Below are 21,249 nucleotides of genomic sequence, written 5' to 3' on the forward strand. Positions count from 1 at the left end.
AAATATTTTAGAGAATAAAATAAAAAGAAATTGCCATGTTTTGCCCAAGCAATGACCATGAAAAATACCAAACTATTTTAGCTAAGCATCAATATCATTATAAGAGGCAGAGGACTCAGTTCAGTAGGCTGTTACAGAGTGAAAACAGTGTCTGTATCAATCTGAAAATGTTGACTCTTCCCTGTTTAACTTTTCACAATTGACTCCCTAAAGGAAAAACAAAATGTAATGGAGAAGTGTTTTACTGTACGTACCCCACGTGAATCCACTGCAGCATACATTATTTCCATCCAGCCTTTGAAAGTTGCCTTAAATGGGAGCAAAAAATATAACGTTTATTGATTGTTCTATCCTTCAAAATATCTTCTCCTTTATTTTTAATATCTTTTACTTTATTAAAAAGGTTTGTTTCTAACTTTCATTCAGCTTCTATTTATTACATTGCAAAAGACACACATTCAAACATGAGTGTTAATTATCAGTAATCCAACTTGCATATTTCAGCAGTCCTAACCCAACTCCCCAGCTCTTATCACAAACTTAAACCCAACTCAACGCATCAAATTTAAATGCTTGTTCCAACATCATTAGTTACTCAGACTGAGAATTTTGCGGTTTAAGAAGACAATAAAGCAATGTTTTCTTTGTTTTTTTGTAAATATTTTCTATTTGATTAGAAATGTGAAATACAGAAATGCAACTGATTCTGGGGCATCTGCTGGTTCACAGTACCATGAAAAGAATTACGTTAGGAAAACTAAATTTGGATTTACTAAGAAAACACAGATGGTTTCCATTACATTTTATTTATTATGTTAGTATTTTTTAGGTGTACAAATTGTTTTATATTACTGAGGAACTTAAACATAAACTTTAAGCTTATTTAATGATTCAATGCTTTCAATATAAGCTTAGTTTAATACAATACTTCATACATATACCTACTGTACACAACTGACTTTTGTTTCAGGGGGTGAAATGGTCTATAGTCTAATATAGGCAAAGAAAATAAAAATGTTAATTTTATATGAGTATAACTATTTCTATAGTTAACGATCTCTAATACAGTTCACAAAGATTACATTTTGTGTCTAAGAATTAGATAACAGATTAATTTGTACATGGAAACTACCTTTTACAAATAAAAGGTGCTAAAATGGCAAACACATCTCCCTCTTTTAAAACTATTTTTGGAACACAAAAAAGGGAATGGAAGAGGTAGTTAACTTCAAGGTCTATGGACCATCAGAAGAAATGACTGCAGCTAGCCTTTTCCTTGGTAACCAGTAATTGTAGGCTTTTGTGTGTAACTAGTGACTGACTATTTCTAGATGCAAATGAAAGGCTTATATTGAGTGATGTCAGAGGAAAGGTGATGGAACAGACCTAAGTGACTTGTTGCTAGGATACACTACCAACTAACTAAGTAGAAGAATGGGCTTAGAAAGTTTTTTTTTTGCCAACTATTCTGCTAAAAATAAAATTAAGTGGAATTCATCATTAATTAAAAAAATACTTAAGCTAAAGATTTCAATGACAATTTAAAACAAGATGAAAAACTCACAACTTGTAAAAGGGCAAGATATCCAGCTCCGACATTATCAAAGTTTACTTTCACTTTGGTCCAGTAGTACAGTGTCATGTTGTTCATTGCTAGGCATTCACTTCTGTTGTTTATGTGGGAGGCATTGTACTGGTAACCTGCTTTGCTGACACATTTTCCAAACTTCCCTGCAAAGAGGTTCACCCCCATTATACTAAAAATCAACCAGAAGATCAGACAGACCAGTAGCACATTCATGATGGAGGGGATGGCCCCAATCAAGGCATTTACAACAACCTGTGAGGAGGAAAGAAACCAACAGTAACATGTCAGACTCTGAACATTACTCGCCACTGCCAAAACACACACTGCTGCTCATAAGAATATCTTCCCAGTGGTAGTTAGGAGATATTGTTATATTGTTATTTTAGGTAACGTTTTATTTGACCAGACTGTCTTAAACATGGAGAAAATTTATTTTATCAATTGCTGTTTAGCTATTTATATTTTTATATAAGCACTCACGTATAACAGATCCAGTTACTTAAATATGTGTATACAAAGTGACTGACCAGCTTTAATAACATTTTCTAGGGCAGGGATTTGATGCTGATGTGTAGATTGCATTACTACACTCCCTCCATTTTATCTGTTCCTATATGGGGGAATACGGGAGTATGGCAAAATCTACACAGCCATGGAACAAGTAATAGGTTTATTCCATGCTGAAAAAAAGAAGAAAGAGAACACAACGTTTTGGCCGTGGAGCCTTCTTCAGGTGTGAGAGAGACAGGGCAGTAGGCAAAGGTAAAGTAGCGGGAGAACAAAGGTTGGGAGGGAGGAATCTAGTAAGTAGAAATCTAGTTGTGTTCTCTTTCTTCTTTTTTTCAGCATGGAATAAACCTATTACTTGTTCCTTTGCAGCCTACGCATGCTGACGCAGCTACCCACCTGATCTACACAGCCATGTTGTCTAAGGCAATACTCTGACATTTATTTTGAGAATGATGAGATTCTCTGATCAATTAACTATTGACTATGGAACAAGCTATATGGGCTTATGAGCCTCCTTTTATTTGTAACATTTCTTATGTTCTTAGGATTAAATGCATTTTCTACCAATACAGCACTCGGTATTACTAGATTTTCTTTAATTATATTCCTGTGTATACTTCTTACATCAAACACGTGCAGCCTAATAACCAAGATCATTTATTTTTGAACAACAGTAATTAAAAAAAATACTGTTGTAATTTTCTATAAGAAGTAAACCAGATTTACACATTGAAACAATAAATATTACATAATTTGTAAAAATTAAAACTGAGTATTAATTAAAGCTGGTCAGTCTTAAATATAAATGTCACAGAAAAAATAATTCAATGTAAGAATTAGACATTGCACAGATTAAGGCAATCTCTGGCACCATTCCTCACTTTATTATTTACTTTGCTAAACTGTAGGTGAATGTTCTATAGCAGATTGGCAATCCAGTTCCTTTAAAGACAACTTAATTCATTTAATAGAATTCTCCAAATCATTAAAGATAAATACCTGGAATAAATGCAAAATTGATCAATATATCGCAAAAAGTAAATACATTATTTCATTAGACTTGTCCAAAACAAACCCCAGATTTTTCTAAGACTTTCCAGGACAAAGGTTAGATAACACTGTCACAGAAAGTCCTATGCTTTCAGATTCTGATAAGAAAGTGTAAGTGTAAAGAATATACTGGTCCAGGCAGGGAATGAAGCAGTTAAGAGTCTAGGCTTCTGTTCTTTGTCTGCAGAATACAATGTAGTGAAATTAATAGTCCTGTCCTAGACGTACTCCTAAAGATGAACTTGGGTCATTGAAACAGTCTAATTTAATTCTCACTGGCGAAGGAAATCTGAGCAGGAAAGAATGTAGCCAGTAGAATGATGTATTAAATGAATGCAATCTGATTTTTAAAGTCTTCCCTAAAAAGGATATTTCATGCTTCACAGTTAATGAAAATTTCAGTGCCAGATGAGAACATAATTCAGGTTTTCAAACCAGCCTTGCACATTATTATCTAACTGAAACAATTACTAATTGGAGCAGTCTGCTGATCTGAGGCACTTGTGGACTAACAATAGTCACCCAAGGCCGAGATAGTGCCAGAATAGGAGCAGTAAGGGGTTGTAACATAGTTCTCTTCCAAAAAATAGAGAGATACTAACCCCAAAAAATATGTAGGATATTTTGTATTACTTTTATTGCTTTGAGTGGGATAATGAAGCAATATTTCCTTGTCTTTGAAACCTTTTCAATCATGAAGGACAGGTTGTCATTTGATACAATGTAATATTTAATTTGTAGTACACCATTTAAAAGGCATACTGTGAAGTGCAAGGCTATACTGTATTGCGGAATATTGACAATTTCTATTTAACAATTTGAAATCAGGTGTTTCTTAAGACTGCATGAAATACAGATGTGAATACAGCATTTAATTTAAACACTGCTATAACATGATCTGGCCTTTTCCAAGACTTTATACTTTGTGTGTCAATCCATGGGTTAAAAAATGTGGAAATTCAAATCACAAATGGCATGTCAGTTTAAATATGAAAAACACAACGATAAAATTTCTATACAAAACAACAAAAAGGCTTAAACTGTATATTACATTTTAACATTCACAAAATGTTACAGCCCAGATATTTCATGAAGAACTTCTGAAACAAACCACCAAAATGCTTATGCAGAAGAGTTAATATTTAACACAAGAACATGAGGGTGTTAGTGAATAAATGTTAGGTCTGAAAAATATCACTTATGAAATTTTATGTACACTGAAAGGCATTAAAAATAGAACAAGCGGGTTGTTGTGTTTCTACTGCTTCTTAGTATTCATGCCTGTTACAAAATAATCGTTATGCCAATAACAAAAATGCTGCTTAAGTATTGAAAGATTAAAAAAATGCAAACAGATTGGAACAGATTGGAAGCTGAGTGGACTGAAATTTCAGATGCACATTTAATCATTCTGCTCTTCCCAGATATGAACTCCACTGCAGTAGAACTGGTACAGTATTATGATACTTTGGAGCCTTGAATGTAGAAATTAAATATATAATACTGTCAGTGAGATTTTTTCCCACATTGGTATGCATTAGTTTTCACCAACAAAAAAGGACATTAGTGCTGCAAAAATAATGTTTCTTTATCATACTTGGATAGTGTTCTGTGGATTTAGAATAAATAATACTGATAACAAGAATTAGTAATACTTAAGAAATTCAACACCTCAAAATACAAATGACAACACATGGCAAATTGTACAATCTGCATTGGCAAATTGTACAGTCTTATGAGCTCATTGTAATGTACTACATTAAACAATACATAGTTTCAGCCTGGGTTAGACTAGATGGACATAACTTAGTTTTAATATTTTTAATGTCCTGATACTAGTTAAGCTTCGGTCATAATAAATTAACCTGCATGCTTATCACATTAGTCATATTCAAAGAAGAGAGTTCAATTGGGATGTAAGGTGTGTGAGATATTAAGGAATGGCATACTTAATAATACCATTAGGCACTGTAATACAATGGGAATACAGCAGCAGGAAACTTTAACACTAATATGTTATATTTTTGTATAAAGTGTAAAAGGGAACTAGTAGTTTACTGTAGGTAGCAATATCTGGAAAGTGTAGCCAATGCTCTTGAATTCAGTACTTTCTTATGCTTGGCTGTTCTATTTATTATGATGCGTGGGTCAAATCTGTACTTGAGAGAACAAAATGTTAACCATTGTATCAGTTAAGGACTGAGAGGTCATATTCTGATATGTAAGACCCTGGCCCAAATGTGAATCCAAAGAATTGTAAAGCAGTAAAGAGGAAAAGAAATAATGCATTTTGGAAGTAGGTGGTATGCCAAAACAGCTGGTTCTTTTCTGTCATATATTTTATAAGTTTGGTGTGAAACATTACTTTAATTTTCTTGTGATTGCTAGACATTACTAAAAATGCTTTAAACTTTAAAAAGCCTTCTGCCATTTCTCTTCATTTTGTTTTCTGGCAAAGCATGCTGTAGGCATAGCATAGGAAAAGTGCCCAACAAACCTGGGCACCTCTAAGAAATGTTAAATGAACGCAGCACATGGCATTTCAGATCATTTTTGTTTACTGAAAAAAGCTTGTTTTCGAGAGAGAGAAGAGAAAGAGAGAGGATGAAACTCTTACCCGCATGCCTTCAAATCTGGACAAGGCTCTTAATGGTCTGAGAGCTCTCAGGGTCCTTAGTGATTTGATGGCAGCAAAGTCCGAGTACCCCAGCGTGTTAGCTATAAGGCTTATTAAAGATACCTATATGGAGACATAAATGCAAGAACCCAATCTGTTAGGAGAGCTCCAGAACCTTTGTTACGGGTCCATAGCACCTGTTGTAGGATAAAAGTTCTGGCATGATGTCTTGCTGAAAGACAACCATTCGTAGTCATTAATCCATCTGGATGCTGTGTGAAATAGTAAATGGAAGGGTAAAACAAAATAAAACAATACTGTTGTTTTGTCTTGGAAAGAAAAAACTATATAATGGATCTAATTATCTATAGAAAGAAAACAAGGTTTGTTTTCCTGTTTGCTTTACACCCTGATGTTTTTTTTTACAGCAGGCACCTCTCAGCACTTTGAACTCGAACAAAATGAAAGTGAAGGGGAAAAAAGAAATTATGCTGATGCTGTTTCATAAAGAGAGAAACAGGATCTGGATCTCGGAATCTGCCCTTTGATGTCCTTCGGAGGAAAGCACAGGCTAAAAAAAGAAAACAAAAGCAAGCGACCCATATTTTCAAGATTTTTAACTACAGCACGTGCATTTCCTGGGATCTCTTCATGAAAGTCTTAAGCCGACCTAGAAAAGGAATTTAATCAACTTTTACTACGTACTGTAAAGAGTATATATCTCCCGTCAATCGATGTTAATGGGCCTGTGAAACTTTGAGAATGTTAAAAACAAGTGCAATGCTCACAAGGATCTATCAGATTGTGGTCAAAGATCTCCTTACCCTCATGCCTGCAAATCTGGACAGTGCTCGCAGAGGGCGCAGGGCCCTGAGGGTCCGGAGAACTTTCATGGTGCCAATTTGGTCATAACTGACAACAGTAACCATGAGGCCAAGGACAGATATCTGTGTAAATTAAATCAAATTTTATATTATTCTGAGTCTACCACAGGATATGTAGGTCTTCCAATTGCACTAGCTCAGTGAAGGAAATGTAGTTGTGATAACATTGTCATATCAACCCTTATCTCTTTAAATGTTAAATTAGACTTTCATCTTTGAACATTTGTTAATTCAGATCGCAACCTGAAGCACAAGATTTATATAACTTAACCCATGATTCATTTATAACTGGCGAAGGAACTGATAGTATCTGAGGATTATGGGACGTGCTCAAAACTAATGAAAGGTAAAAGAAAAATTTCACAATTTGCACCAATATCCTCTTTTTCAAATTAGTGTAATGGCCAAAGCAAAATATCCTCTATCCACACTGTGCTGTAGGTGTTTAGACATTTAGAAATTCTCACATTCAGGACATTACAGAGATTATGTTGTTTAAGGTTAGGTAGAAATAACTGTTGAGAGAAAAATATATATCTCAGCAAAGCATATTCATTAGTATTAATTGACAAGACGGGAAACATGTTCTTAAATCTAATAAGTGGTTTGTATTAATAAAAAGGCACATTCAAAGCACCAAACACAAGATTCCTGGAAAAAAAGTGTAAAAAGAATGCTAAAGAGCTATATAGGAAAATATTTAGAATAAAATAAGAGAAATTAATTAGGAATGGCTTTCAACCCCCTTATCCAGCCTAATAACATAAAGAATGGCAGGCACTTTGTTATGAATGACCCTCTGATTATGATTAGTAAAATAACTAGTAAAAAAAAAGACATTTACTAAAGCGGTTTGACTTACTCCTTTAACTGTACATCAATGCATATTGATTAGTCTCCACTAGTTCTTAAAATCACCTGATAAAATCTTTAAAATGTTTCACAAAGCCCATATTTACCATTTATACAGTAGGCATTTACGTAAATAATACTGAATAAATACTGAGTATAAAGTTGCTATAGTTTTAATTGCCTGGATAAAGGACATTTTGAATAGTAAAATAAATATTAATACTACTGTAAAATAAAGAGATTGCAGGGCAATAAATACAGTAGGAAGATGGCACATATCTTGAAGTTTGTTGAAGTGAAAGGTTTTATAGCAAATCCAATCAAAATAATAGATATTTCAGCATCCAAAAGCACATACTGTGCACCATAAAGATGTTCTGACAAGAAATAAAAAAAAATTCCAAAGACATTTCTGTTGTCATTCCTTTTAAAAGCCAGAAGGGAAAGATAATGAAAATATGCATCTGCAAAGAAATTTAAAAAACCTATGAAATTATATTAGGTCTATTTTGTGTTCATGAATGGACTGCTCTGTAACTTTACAGTCCAGATCCTGTAATAACAAACATATTGCATAATTTTGTTATTGGTTTTATAATAAATGTAGTGAATATATTGGATATCGTGCTTTACTGGTATTTTATTGGAGTCTCCTTGCAACTTTGCATGTTTGTACTAGAATGACACGTTTCTAATTCAGGGTAAATACGTTTTCAGTCATGCAATTGATATCTAAGAAAAATTTGTAGTATAATTTGTTAACTAAAAACAATGTGTATTTGAGGATAATGTTAGACTAAAGGCAGAATTTGTAAAGAACTATAACATTTTAGTTTTTTTCTGCAAATCCAATAACATATTGTAGATAAGAAAGCAGACATTAGTGGCACTATATATATATACAGTATGTTGTACAAGTTCTTAAGAGCACTGCATGCTATCATATATAATAGAAGAAGCCATTCATGCAAGGTGGATGCTGCACATTGGTGGTGGTGGAGGAGAGTCCCCATTACCTGTAAAGCGCTTTGAGTGGAGTGTCCATAAAAGCGCTATATAAGTGTGAGCAATTATTATTATTATTATTATTATTATTATTATTATTATTATTATTATTGAGAAACCTGTATTCCCAGGCATTGAATATAAGTCCAGTGCTTAAACAGTCAAATAGTAATTTTTGACTACCTATTGCGTATATTATACCACAAATTATTTAATTATCATTTCTTCTTACATTCAACATATTATGCATCTCTCTTAATAATATTCTAAAATAGTAATGCTTTAAAAATAAGTAGAGTTAGGAGTTGGGTAAACAGAAAAGACAAATATTTAAGAAGTGTCTTTCTTGAAATCTCATGTGTGACTTTCACATGTTGGTTTGGAACATGATTCTACAGCAATGCACTGGTTCACATAATACATGGTTATTTTTCTCTTAGACACCTTTTCTTTTGTGATGATAATCTCAGTCTACATTAATAGAAACTTCAGCACACATACCGAACTAAGAGTGCATAGGTCTTCCATTGTTGTATCACTTTTTTATGAATATCATGATTAAAAACATGAAGTCAGTTCTATGAGACAATAAAGATAAAATGAAAAGAATGACTAACACAAACATACACATATATGTCTATATGTATGTTTAACCAAATACATATAGTACATATACCTCTATATATACATAATAGCTATGTATATATACAAATAGAGTGATGTTTTATAAAGAACATTTTTTCCATTAGAATGATCAAAATACATATTTTACCAAAGCAACTATTCTAATTGAAAATCTTGAAGAGCTATTAATATTAAATCTATTACTTAATATAATGTCAGGATTACAATTTAGAATGATATGAAAAACCCATTTAATAATTTTGACTTCCTTGTATATCTGTCATATCCAATCACTTGACCAGTTTCATCTCTACAGTTGTGTTGAGGTGTTGTATGATATCTAGAGCACAGCCTGCTAACAGCTGTGCTTATAACAGGTTGTTATTCAGATTTCTTTATAAAAGTTAAGGGGGTTTCTTCCAGTATATCTAGAGAAGACAGTTATAAATAGTACCAGAAATATCTTTAATCCCTCACAATCCCTTGTTAGAAAAAATGTCATCAATACTTTTCAGTATCATGTGAACATATACAAAGAAAAAAAGATATACAATATTAATTTGCAGTTATTGTTTTCAATGTATAAGACAGTAAAAAACAAATATGACATATAAAATTATATATTCACATTTTGTTATACAATAGCAGATCCATAATAATAAAGCTTCTTTGAAAGTTATTTTCTACACTGTCAGTTACTAAATTCAAATAACTCTTAGTCCAGAATCCCTGTGATTTAATGTTAAGTTGCTGAAATCCATCATTTAAAATGGAACCAGGACTTCCAGTAAGCCAGTTGGTCCCAGTTTTGAGCATGGGGATTCTTCTACTCATATTTTGTATCCTACCTAATTACAGAGTGACCTGGACAGTTTTGCAGATGTACTATGAATTCTGGCAATCACCCACCGGCTGCCTTGAAATTGGTCACATCCTTCATTCCAGGTAGAAATTATTACACTGAGATTTTATTATTCATATAGACATATAATAATATAATTTATAGATTTTGAACAATCTCCTGTTACTTAAATCGAGTTGGCATATGACTAAAAAATATAATCAGCTTCAAAGACTCATCTAAACTTCCTATCTAGTGCTGTGTCATAGTTTTTTTTTTTAGTTTCAACCTGAATGAATGTCTATATCCTAATTCCTCACCTCAGGGACTCTGCTACTGTACCTCATTTGCAAAAGTCTAAATGACACATCAGGCTTTCAGGTGAAAGCAATAATTTGTCAACTTCTCAAAAAATCAATTTAGGTGGAGATTAACAGTAGGGAGTATGGTGGCAGATTAAAAATAATGTTGCCTTTAGAAACAAAACAAGGAATGCTTATGGATTCAAATTAAAGTAAAGAAGATGTCTTTTTTTGAAGAAAAGCATACAAATTTGCAGATCTTCTATAGATAACCTAAGGATCAAAGGGCAGTACATTTTGTTTGATATAAAAGCCAAAGTCAAATATAATTTCATCTAAACATTATTTTTAAAATGAAAATATTTCCAACACATTTATTTTCTTAAATGCATGCTTTAAAATGGGACATTGGCTTTTTATATCTCTCCATTGGACACTTACAAGTTAGACACACAAAAAGCAGTTGTGATATGGATGTTGTTAACCTTTTATTGATGAAGTGTGCTACTCACCTCTGTAAACTTAACTAGAACTTACCCTATCAAAAGCAGTGTCTGTGGAGATCTGTGCAACAGTCAAAGGCAGGGTGAAATCAAAAGAAGCAAAATGAGGATTTGTGCATGGAAACATTTCCCTGCATCTGTTTTTGGGCTATGTCACTTCATTGAGGTACAAAGAATTGTAAGAAAAGTGCACAGCAACAGCAAAATCCCATCCCTCAATATACAGTAAATATTCATATAGCACTCTTTGCCTGATCCAACACTTTCTCACTAAATTAGTCAAAGCAAAGAAAAATTTAAGACCCAATTAATCTCCTTAACAAAAGAGTAAACAAAACTTACAATTGGAAGAAGTAGAATTTTAGAATAATAAAGGTGTAAATATTTACACCTAAAGGAATGTATACGTACTTAGTAAACTTTGTAAACAAAGTTTAAACATTTGTAAACATTTACTCTCATTTAAGCTGCAACACTTTCATATATCATTTGAATAATTGCTAGCGAAGCTACGTGTTCTGAGTGTGAGAAGGAGGAAGAGTTTCATTGGATTGCAAAAAAAATCAGGCCTCCATCAATGGTTTAAAACTAAAACTGGTAGGATGTGCATACCATTTCACTTTATCATCACCTACTTATTTCTACTTAAAGGCTGGGATACTTAAAAGAGTATAGGTCAGGTTCAGGTGCTGCCAAAGTTTACATCTGTTTTGCGAGATATTAGACTGGACTTCTTCCTGTGAGAAATCCAAGCCCAAGGACTTTTGCCCTGCAGTCTAACAGTGATATAATACAGATACTGCTGATGCAATGTTGATAAAACCTTAGGAATAGCTCCTGCAGCAGAATTAAACCTACAGTACCAATCTCTTGTTCCTTTGTATTTTGTTATTACAATCACAGTCAATGACAGACTTGATATTTCAGAGAAGTACTAAAATATCAAGCCTGTTCTAATTTTACATCACTTGCATCCTAACTATGCTTGTGTGAGAAAAGGGACAAGAGTTTATTCTTAATAATGGCAATCAGGCAAACTTTAAAAGAGAAAATTAATTAAATAACTTTGATGGATTTTCATATCTATCATATCATGACATCCATCATAGACTTTTTTACCTTTCAGAGGTACCATACCATTGACAATATTTTTGAAAAAGAAGGTAAAAGTGCAAACAGTATATACAGTATAGTTCCTTCATTTGACTTCTCAAGTACAACACTGACAAATAAAAATTATAGAGCAACATTTTCTTTAGCAGGTATTGCTCACTCTAGTCAAGTTCTTCAAATCAGTCCAATATGACATTTCACAAAATGTATGCTCATGCAAGATGACTTCCACATTTACACTTTCTTTTTAGGGACATAAAAAAGGTGACTTAGTAGCCTTACTGCTGCAGGCACATTCTTCACATCTAACCAACTGAAACCAATGCTGCATTTGTTTGCAAAATATTAGACAGCGCTTTGATAACGTTTGACAAATTCTGGTTAGAAACCAGGACTTTCAGTAAGCCAGGGACACTGGTCTGGTCCCAGTTTTGAGTATGGGGATTCCTTTATATGATTCTTCAATCAACTATAATTATTCTTTGGATATGAATAATTTACATTTCTGCATCATAGTCTGGAAAGCTCAAAAATCAGAATTCAAATGAAATCCACACTTAAGTTTGAAACAAAACATAGTTTTAAACATAAATTTTACTGCACTGTTCAATGGCATTCCCTTTTTACTGTAATCAATGATTTCTTACCCACATGTTGTTTACTCTTTAACAGACATTACATTCAGTTGAATTAGGTTGTGTACAGGCATTGTACCTAACATATGCCTCCCTCATTGTTTTTTTAATATTCTTTCACCTCATTTGTATTTCTGCTTACTCTTAACCACATATAATTTTTTTCATTTTTGTATATCCTTTATGTAATACTGATTTTGTAAGTTACCCTGGATAACGGTATCTGGAAAGCAAATAATAATGATAATAATAATAATAATAATAATAATAATAATAATAATAATAATAATAATAATAATAATAATAATATGAACTACCCATTAATTTTAAGAAAGTCTCCCAGCAATTTATGATTAGTTACTATTATTTCTGTGTTTATTACAGTAGGACTTTCTGATGCTTGAGCTATACGTGATATTCCTGTATCTGTACGGCGTCATTCTGGAATTCTGTAGTTTTTCAAAGTACACTGCTTTGCTTGCAACATTAACAGCTTTTACTCTGAAACATTGTAGACCTCAAAACCATCCAATATGTGAGCTTATATTCGACCATTTTCCACACATTGTATCCACACTTTTTATCTGCACTTCCATCACATCACACTGATAATTTTAATTCTGTCATAAAGGACCACACGTAAAACTAACCATATATTCAAAACTTGTAGGTAATTAAGTCATCATGTTTTCTTTTTGGATTTAAATATAAAAAGCTCCTTAACTTTAATGTAATATATGTCTGTTAATTCTTTACAACTCATTAGAAGATGAAAACTGTGGTAATAGTGTGGACACTGATAAGATTGCTGTATTGCTTTTGTTTTACTTCTTTTGCTTGCTTAATTTTGCACTTAACAAAGTAAAGTTATACAGTAAATGGATACTTAGAAATCATGTTACAGGGTATACACCAGCCCAGTGACAGAATTCATAAGCCGCTTTTGAAAATGTTACACTTTCTTCCTGTTGGCATTTCCTGCTCCCAAAAATGAAGAAAAAGTCAGATGAAAAAATGAAAACGATACGACGTGTGTAAAATTTCAAAGTTGAAAATCATGACGCAAACCATTCTTTTTAGCTGTCATTTTCATGGAACTAAACAACCTTTACTACCTCTTCTGTCATTGGTGGGTGTCAAACTCGAAAGACCTTTAGTAACTTATGTACGCTTTCAACATATTATTCAAACTAAAATATTTTTTTAAGTTTCAAGTTCAAAAGTAAAAAGAAATTCAATCTTTTCATTTATTTGGTGTTATTTATTGTATATCCTTTCTATACTGGCTAACTAAGCACTCACATACAGAACCCAAAATACAAACTGCCTTTTGTCTTTCTATTATTTTTATGTCTAAGTAAATATATAACAAAATTACATTAAAAGCTTATAAAAACAATATGAAAAAAATACTTACATCAACAATTAGAAAATCGAGCCAGCACCAGTAATTGGTGAAATACTTCTTAAAGCCATATGCAACCCATTTCAGGAGCATTTCAAGAACAAAGACGTAAGTGAACACCTTATCAGCATACTCCAGAATTACTTTAATGACTTTCCTTTTTTCAATGTTGATATCTTCAAATGCCTGTGTAAAAAGAACAAATAGTGCAAAGATTTATTAAAAGTATGTTTCGAAAATGTTTTCAGAATATAACACTTTAAAGTATTAAACTTTAAAGTGTTGTTAAAGTTTAATCTGGTGACCATACAGTGTACATACAACAAATGCTCGGTAAATCAAAATACATTTTTATTACCAATTATAATGTCTTCAAAAACACAAAAATTACTGCGAGTTGTTTTTTGGGCACTTCAAGCAAAACAGGAGGCATTTCGTTATGCAAAGGGTTGTGGGAGTATGTAGCACATTACCCAGCCATGCTATTAAAACCAATATCTTTTTTTTTTTCCAAGAAATATCTGCATGGGTTTTGAGGATCAATTAGGTCCTAGAGGACTGCATGGGCATGATTTGTATTAAACATTGTTTATGTTCTTGTGTCATTTCTCTGGTATTACTGTGAGCCACGATTACAGGCAGCAGGGATGTAATAAGAGTCAGTTTTCCCACACAGGGATCCAAGCCTGCCCTGGATGGCTAATTCTAGCCCTAACCCCACTGGCTCTTGGCTAATTGTGTGTCACGGCCTGGAAGGTCACAGATGGCTAGTGATGAGCATTTTTAAAATATACAGAACTGTGTTAAAGAAAAAGAAGACCAAACACTTCTCATTCCAAAAACAGCCAAGTCGTTACATGGGCCGATGTTAAAGAAGTTAAAGAGAGCAGCCCTAACATTGACATCCTTGCCCCCCTAATGTTCATGAATGAAAGTCATTAATAAAGAGGAGACAAAAATATTCTGTAGTTTTTGCCTGTAAAGTTAACCTTAGAGTTTAAAAACATTACCTCGAGCCCTTAAATTGAAAGAGACTGGTACAGTTGATTTGCCTTATGTTGTAGATAAAATGTACTTTTTATTTAACAGAAACAATAACATAAAATGAAAGTATTAAACTAAGTATTAATATAAAATCAACATCTAGTATTACAATGCCCTCTGTAAAATGTATTTTTCCATTAAAAGATTATTCTTAACCTTTCAATATCAGAAAACTGATAATATACTATACAGTATATGGCTCTGAGAGACACTGTATTTTGGCAAATCCATAGTTGTATAATGGAAAACTCTGCATGAGGCGCTGATAGCAGATGAAGCTCTGTTGTTTGCCCCTTGGGGGGGGGGGGGGGGGGTATTAATTAAAATTATAGTCAAGAAACCTGACCAATTTTTGACCTGATTCCTCTCTGCTGCGTGCAAATACAAACACAAAACCTGACAGCTCTAGTTTCTGTTTTAAAATCTGTTAGCTGATCAGAATGGAATGAGCACCACAAACACACACCTGATAATAACCCTGATTGTCAGGCATGTAACATTCTCATAAAGAACACAAATTTTAATAGCTAGACAATCAATTGTCCTTCTCTTTTTCCAGATAACAATAAACTCAATTAATTATACTCTATTACTTCGAAATTATCTGCTTCACTTGCACAGCTTTCCTAGGCTGCTGGAAATGATTAATTGCAATTGAAAAAAGAAAATGTGCATGCAGGCAGACTCATCTAACTGTGCAGCATGATGCACTGCAAAGTGCCAGATACGAGTTTAAACAGTCAAAATAAACAGAGTCAGGAGGACAACTTACCAGAGCCCCACTGCTGAGAAGGATCATGAAAATGATAAAAGTTTCAAACCAGCTGTGTTCTACAATTCGGAAGCAGGTTTTTCGGAGCCTCCACCATATGCTGCCCACTCCCTGTGTGGTGTTAATATCACAGCATGGGAAACGACGCACGCACACTAATACAAAAAAAAACAAACAGATTTTAATAATGCTGAGAACCCAGGGAAAATGGCAATGGCAAAACAGTTCATTTCTCCAGCTCACTAGCTAACTTGATTAAATTCGAAAAGTAGTAATTTAACAATTTAATAGCAGTGTAGTAACAGCTTCCAAACTTATTAATGTACCTCTCAAGTCAACTCTAGGACATGACCTTTTTGTGAAGAAAAGCCATCTTCACAAGAGTTAAATACAGTTCAATGAACACAGTGAAACGAAATACCATTTTACTTAAGCAAAATATGTTTTCTGGATTTAACATACAGTACCATTAATCTATATAAACTATACATAAATTCTCTACATCAGGGAAATAAAGTACAATTCAAATAATTATTTAAACTGAATTATGTCATGTTAACTACACAGCAAAGCTTATGTCATCAAATTAAAATAATTAAATTACAATAATGAATCAGTCAAGGTTTTGAATAACAGACTTATTCCTGTAAAAAGTTACTTTCTGTTCTACAGTTACTTTTTGCAGGTGTTTTTATTTTTTTCCCGTTGTTGTACTGTAAAAGCAAAGGGTCAGATGTATAATCAGTAATTGTATAACCAACTGACACTTGTTCATGGAGCAGGGAGAGAGAGTTTTACACTCTTACACAAAAATCTTAAACATTCTTAGCTTCAAATGAATTACCATGTAAATGTGGGCCTTAGTTATATCAGCAATTTATTATACTAATTAAAATTCTAATTGCTTAACATACAAAAATACACATACAAAAATCACAGAACAGATACAAATGAATAAATAAAAGTGGTAAAAATAACAATGTTAATAAAACCTCAATAAACTAATCATAATTTACAACCTCTTTTCAGTGGGATAGTTTAATTTAAAATCACATAGTATAGTTTTGATGGTGATTTCCCTATAGTACAGCGTGATCACAGATGACGCAATAAATTACAGTAAATGGGTCGAGAACCCATTATTTTAACATGAACTGCAGAACACTATTCATAAACATCAGACAGCAGTAGAGAGAACAACCCTCTTGTAAAATGCATTCATATTGGTCCATGTTGAGGGTAATATTTTCAATAGAAGATTAATAGTTTTCATACAAAAGAAGGCATACTGACCCCAGGTTTTCTGCAAGAACCATTTCACACAAAACATACAACACTGTACAGTGCTCCTCAGTCCTAATCCAGCTTTAGCCTGTTTAATGATCCATGCGTTTGGGTAATCTCATTGCAGTAGTTGATAAGAGATTGTGGCTGTTATAAAACAGAATCCCCAGTATCAATTACTCTTTAAAAGCTTTCTGTCATACTTTCATAACAATGGAGCATTGCCATGAAATTACATTATTATGTGCAATGCTCATATGACTGTCTCCATTACTGGCATTTGAGCTTCTCTAAATTAACTTATTGCCTGTGAGCCTAATAATGTGATTATGGTAACAGAGTAAGTACAACTCAATTTGTAACGATGCTCAAGCACTTTCTTAAGGGCTACAGACATTTTAGCACCCTGGCGCCAACATTTACTAAGCGATTAACAACCATTAAGTGGAAATTAAGGGGATGCAAGGGTCACACATGCTGTTGCTTATGATAATTGTATCATATAGCATTTCTTACTTTACATTACACAGGGCTATATATTGTTCATACTTAACATACTGTCTACATACATTTTGACAATATTGCAATTGGCTTTGCAAACGACGAAACTAACCAAAGACATCACTCTTTAAACGGTAACTATAACATCTTTGGAGTCTAATTTGATTTTCAAGTATATTAGATGTAGTCAGTGTATAGAGGTGAAACTTTCACAAGTGGTATTTGCCCATCAGATATTGATTGCATTCTTTTATCTAGCTTGGGAGTGTTGATTGTTACAATGTTTTTGTCAGATTTTTTAATCGACCATGATTTTGCTGAATGATGTGGTTACTGAAAATAGCAGTCAAAGCATTTTCATCCACATCACATAGATACACAAGTTAATATTAAATATTTTACTGCCAAAAGTGTATAAATGTAAACTTTTTTTCTGTTTGTAGAATGATTACATGTAATTATTCAAGGGTGAACCTACAGTGTTTTGAAGGCTTCAAATGAACGCATTCTTAAAGTAATCGGAACAACATTCATTAATTGAACATAAGGATTCCGTCACAAAGCTTTGAAGAATAAATTCATAGGGTACCCTCAGGGTTTATGTAGTTTTATAATTTAAAATGTTTTTAAACCTCTTGACTAAACAAACAGTGTTCTCTGGAATATAGTGACTAGATGTATTTAAATGTTTTTTTTTTCCTTCTCAAGAGCTGTCTGTGACTTAGCAATTAAGAGGCACACCAGAGAAGCACATACTCATTATTTTTATTCACATCCATTTGCACATGGGCTTGCAGCTGTGAACCATCCCAAGTTTCTTTTTGTTTAATTAAAGACTAGATTTCAAGACTTTTAAAAAACTTCTTGTTGCTGGAAAAACTATGAAAAACATTCTTGCAAAGTTCTATAAGCAAAAACATAAGGACTATAATAATAAATGATAAATTAAATGCGAAGCTCTAATTCTGACATACACTGCATGAAAGTGTTTAATTTTTTGTTTTATTGATGGTAGAAGGGTTTGGTATGATTTGAGGTAAAAGCTGATGCTTTATCATACTGAAACATTGATGCCCTGAAGGGTTATTGAAAACAATAAAAATTCAGCTTTAAAACAAATACTAAAAGGAATAAGTTTATTTCAGAAACTGACCCCAACATTTCAGTTTTTAAGTAGCAGGTCTTTGTTGCACACCTTAAGTGATATAAAATTTAAGTTAATAATATAGCTCAATTAAAAACAGTATACTCAATACTCAAGTATACGTAATACTCAATATTTTATACTCAAGTTATTAAGTATTTAATAAGGATAATGCTTCATTTAACTATGATAACTGAATTCAACTTGTTGCAACTTGTTTGGAAAAAAAGGAAAATCCATCCATTTTTTAACCAATTATCAAATATAAGATTGCAAGTTGGAGCCCATCCTGACAAGGATACAGGAACTAAACTCAGGGTCTGAGCACTGTGAGGCAGCAATGCTAACCACTGCGCCACTGTGCCACTCTACTTAACAAATCAGTTTATGCAACTGCTCTCTGACCATTAAAAACATCCTTCCATCTCAATCTGGATGTGAGGGTTGATGACTACTATATGATCACAAAAACAAAACATTGTTGGTACCACATTCCTTAGAAACTGCTAAGGAAATAAGCTGCTGCTTTTAGTCTCCTGACCTGACATCAAAAGGCAATAGGTCAGGTGACTGAGAACAACAGCTCATTCCTTCAGAGGTTTCTGGGAAATGTGGTCCCAACAGGGCTGTACTCTCGCAAAGTTTATACTGTAGTCATAAACAAGAGCAGGCCATTCAGTTATCTAGCTAAGTTGGTTGCAAATAGCCAACTGATCCTAGAATCCCATCCAGCTGTTTCTTGAAAGAAACCAGAGCATCAGCTTCAACAAAATTACTGGGAAGTTGTTCCAACCCTTTGAGTAAAACAAATGCTTCCCATTTTCATTTGCAAATGCACTTCCCTGTAGTTTTCATTTTGGGTCTTCTGGTTCACATTTCACTGAAATGTTGATTCTTCTATGAAGTAAGGTATTGGTCCAAAAAACCAATAAGTTTCATATAAAACCTATATGCCAACAGCCATATCACCCTGCAACTCAAAACTGACAACCCACTGAAGCTAAGCAGATGTGAGCCTGGCCAGTACCTGGATGTGAGACCTCCTGGGAAAACCAAAGTTGCTGCTGAAAGTTTTAGTTAGTGTTAGTGGGGCCAATAGGGGGCAATCACCCTGCAGTCTGTGTTGGTCCTAAAGTCCCAGTATAGTGATGGGGATACTATACTGTAAAAAGGTGCTGTCATTACGATAAGATAGAAAACCGAGGTTCTGACTCTCTATGGTCATTAAAAATCCCAAGACGTTTCCCGAAAAGAGTAGGAGTGTAAGCCTAGCACCCTGGCCAAAATTCCAAAAGCCTATACCAGTCATGGCCTCCTAATAATCCCCATCTATGAATTGGCTTCATTACTCTGTTCTCCTCTCCACTGATAGCTGATGTGTGGTGAGTGTACAGTACGTACTGGTGCACTATGGCTGCCTTTGCATCATGCAGGTGGTGCTACACATTGGTCGTGGTGGTGAGGAGCCCCTACTATCTGTAAAGGGCTTTGAGTGGAGTGCCAAAAAAAGCACTACATTAGTGTAAGGAATTATTATTATTATTATTATTATTATTATTATTATTATTATTATTATTATGTTACTAATAACAGCATTTTCAAAATCACGGCTAACAAAAGTTGTCTGTCGTTACTAGTTTTAATTTCACCAGTAATTTTAATTTCACCATTTTGCCATTACTATGTTTTTCTGCATTCAAACAATACTTAAGCACACTTAGTAAGTAGAGGTGAAAGAGACAAAGAAAGAAAACTTGAATATCATTTAAAAGACAGAATGAACAACAAACGTTTTATAATATGAATATTAACTCTTTTTCAAAATGATATGGATACATTCTTTTTCTTTTTATCGTTATGAATAGTATGAATGTGTGGCCTCATTCCCCTCACCCTTTACAGATGTTCTGAACTCCCCCCTCTTGTTTTTCATCTATCAAACAACCCTATCTACATTACCTGAAAAAATTATTCCTTAGAACATCAACAGGAGATTACAGACTAATTACTATGAGAGAAAATTATCTTGAAGGGACTGATGTGCTCTTTGCTGTCACAACCTTTTCCCGGTTTTAACCTTCATCTGCCTGTGCATGGTACCAGTCCTAATGCACTCACCACAAACACTACAGTATGTACAGGTTTGCTCTCCAGCTGCATATTTTAAGAAGTGGCAATAATATTCCTTTAATAGAAATTATGCAGATCAAATCTGAATTATTTAATCTGTTATGCTTATAAACACTTCTATTTTATTTCTGGTAATAAATACAGTAACCTTCAACAACCCATGCAATTAAGTTAAATGAAATGAGTGCTTAAGACAATGCTTGGCTTTGACTTGCTTGGCTTGAGGGGATTTGGATTTGCACTTCTGCAAATAGTTCAAATTGATTTTGTTTGCTATCTGCAACAGTACAGTGGGATTCTTAACAACGCTTGTTCTCTCGACAGACAGGTGAAGATAGCATTAAATAGAAGAATATTAAATAGAAGAGCTAAACAAGTAGTGCAGAAGACAGTACCTTCCAGTACACAATACAATGCAACATACAATATATATTTACAATATGCA

At 33.4% G+C, this 21,249-nt stretch overlaps 1 protein-coding gene across 4 annotated transcripts in view; it reads right to left on the bottom strand.

Annotated features, from left to right (window-relative positions):
* The window catches only part of scn5lab (sodium channel, voltage gated, type V-like, alpha b), a 201,886-nt gene that overhangs the window by 7,705 nt on the left and 172,932 nt on the right, over positions 1 to 21,249 (bottom strand). For all 4 annotated transcript variants that reach the window (XM_088642957.1, XM_088642958.1, XM_088642956.1 and 1 more), the window contains 5 exons: positions 15,746 to 15,900; positions 13,942 to 14,115; positions 5,766 to 5,888; positions 1,565 to 1,840; positions 255 to 308 (listed from right to left, as the gene is read on the bottom strand). In XM_088642957.1, the coding sequence (XP_088499083.1) occupies positions 255 to 308; positions 1,565 to 1,840; positions 5,766 to 5,888; positions 13,942 to 14,115; positions 15,746 to 15,900 (782 nt within the window). The remainder of the gene's footprint in view (positions 1 to 254; positions 309 to 1,564; positions 1,841 to 5,765; positions 5,889 to 13,941; positions 14,116 to 15,745; positions 15,901 to 21,249) is intronic.

The sequence above is a fragment of the Lepisosteus platostomus genome, chromosome 8 (assembly GCF_059453375.1).
Source record: "Lepisosteus platostomus isolate fLepPlt1 chromosome 8, fLepPlt1.hap1, whole genome shotgun sequence".
Lineage (NCBI taxonomy): Eukaryota > Metazoa > Chordata > Actinopteri > Semionotiformes > Lepisosteidae > Lepisosteus > Lepisosteus platostomus.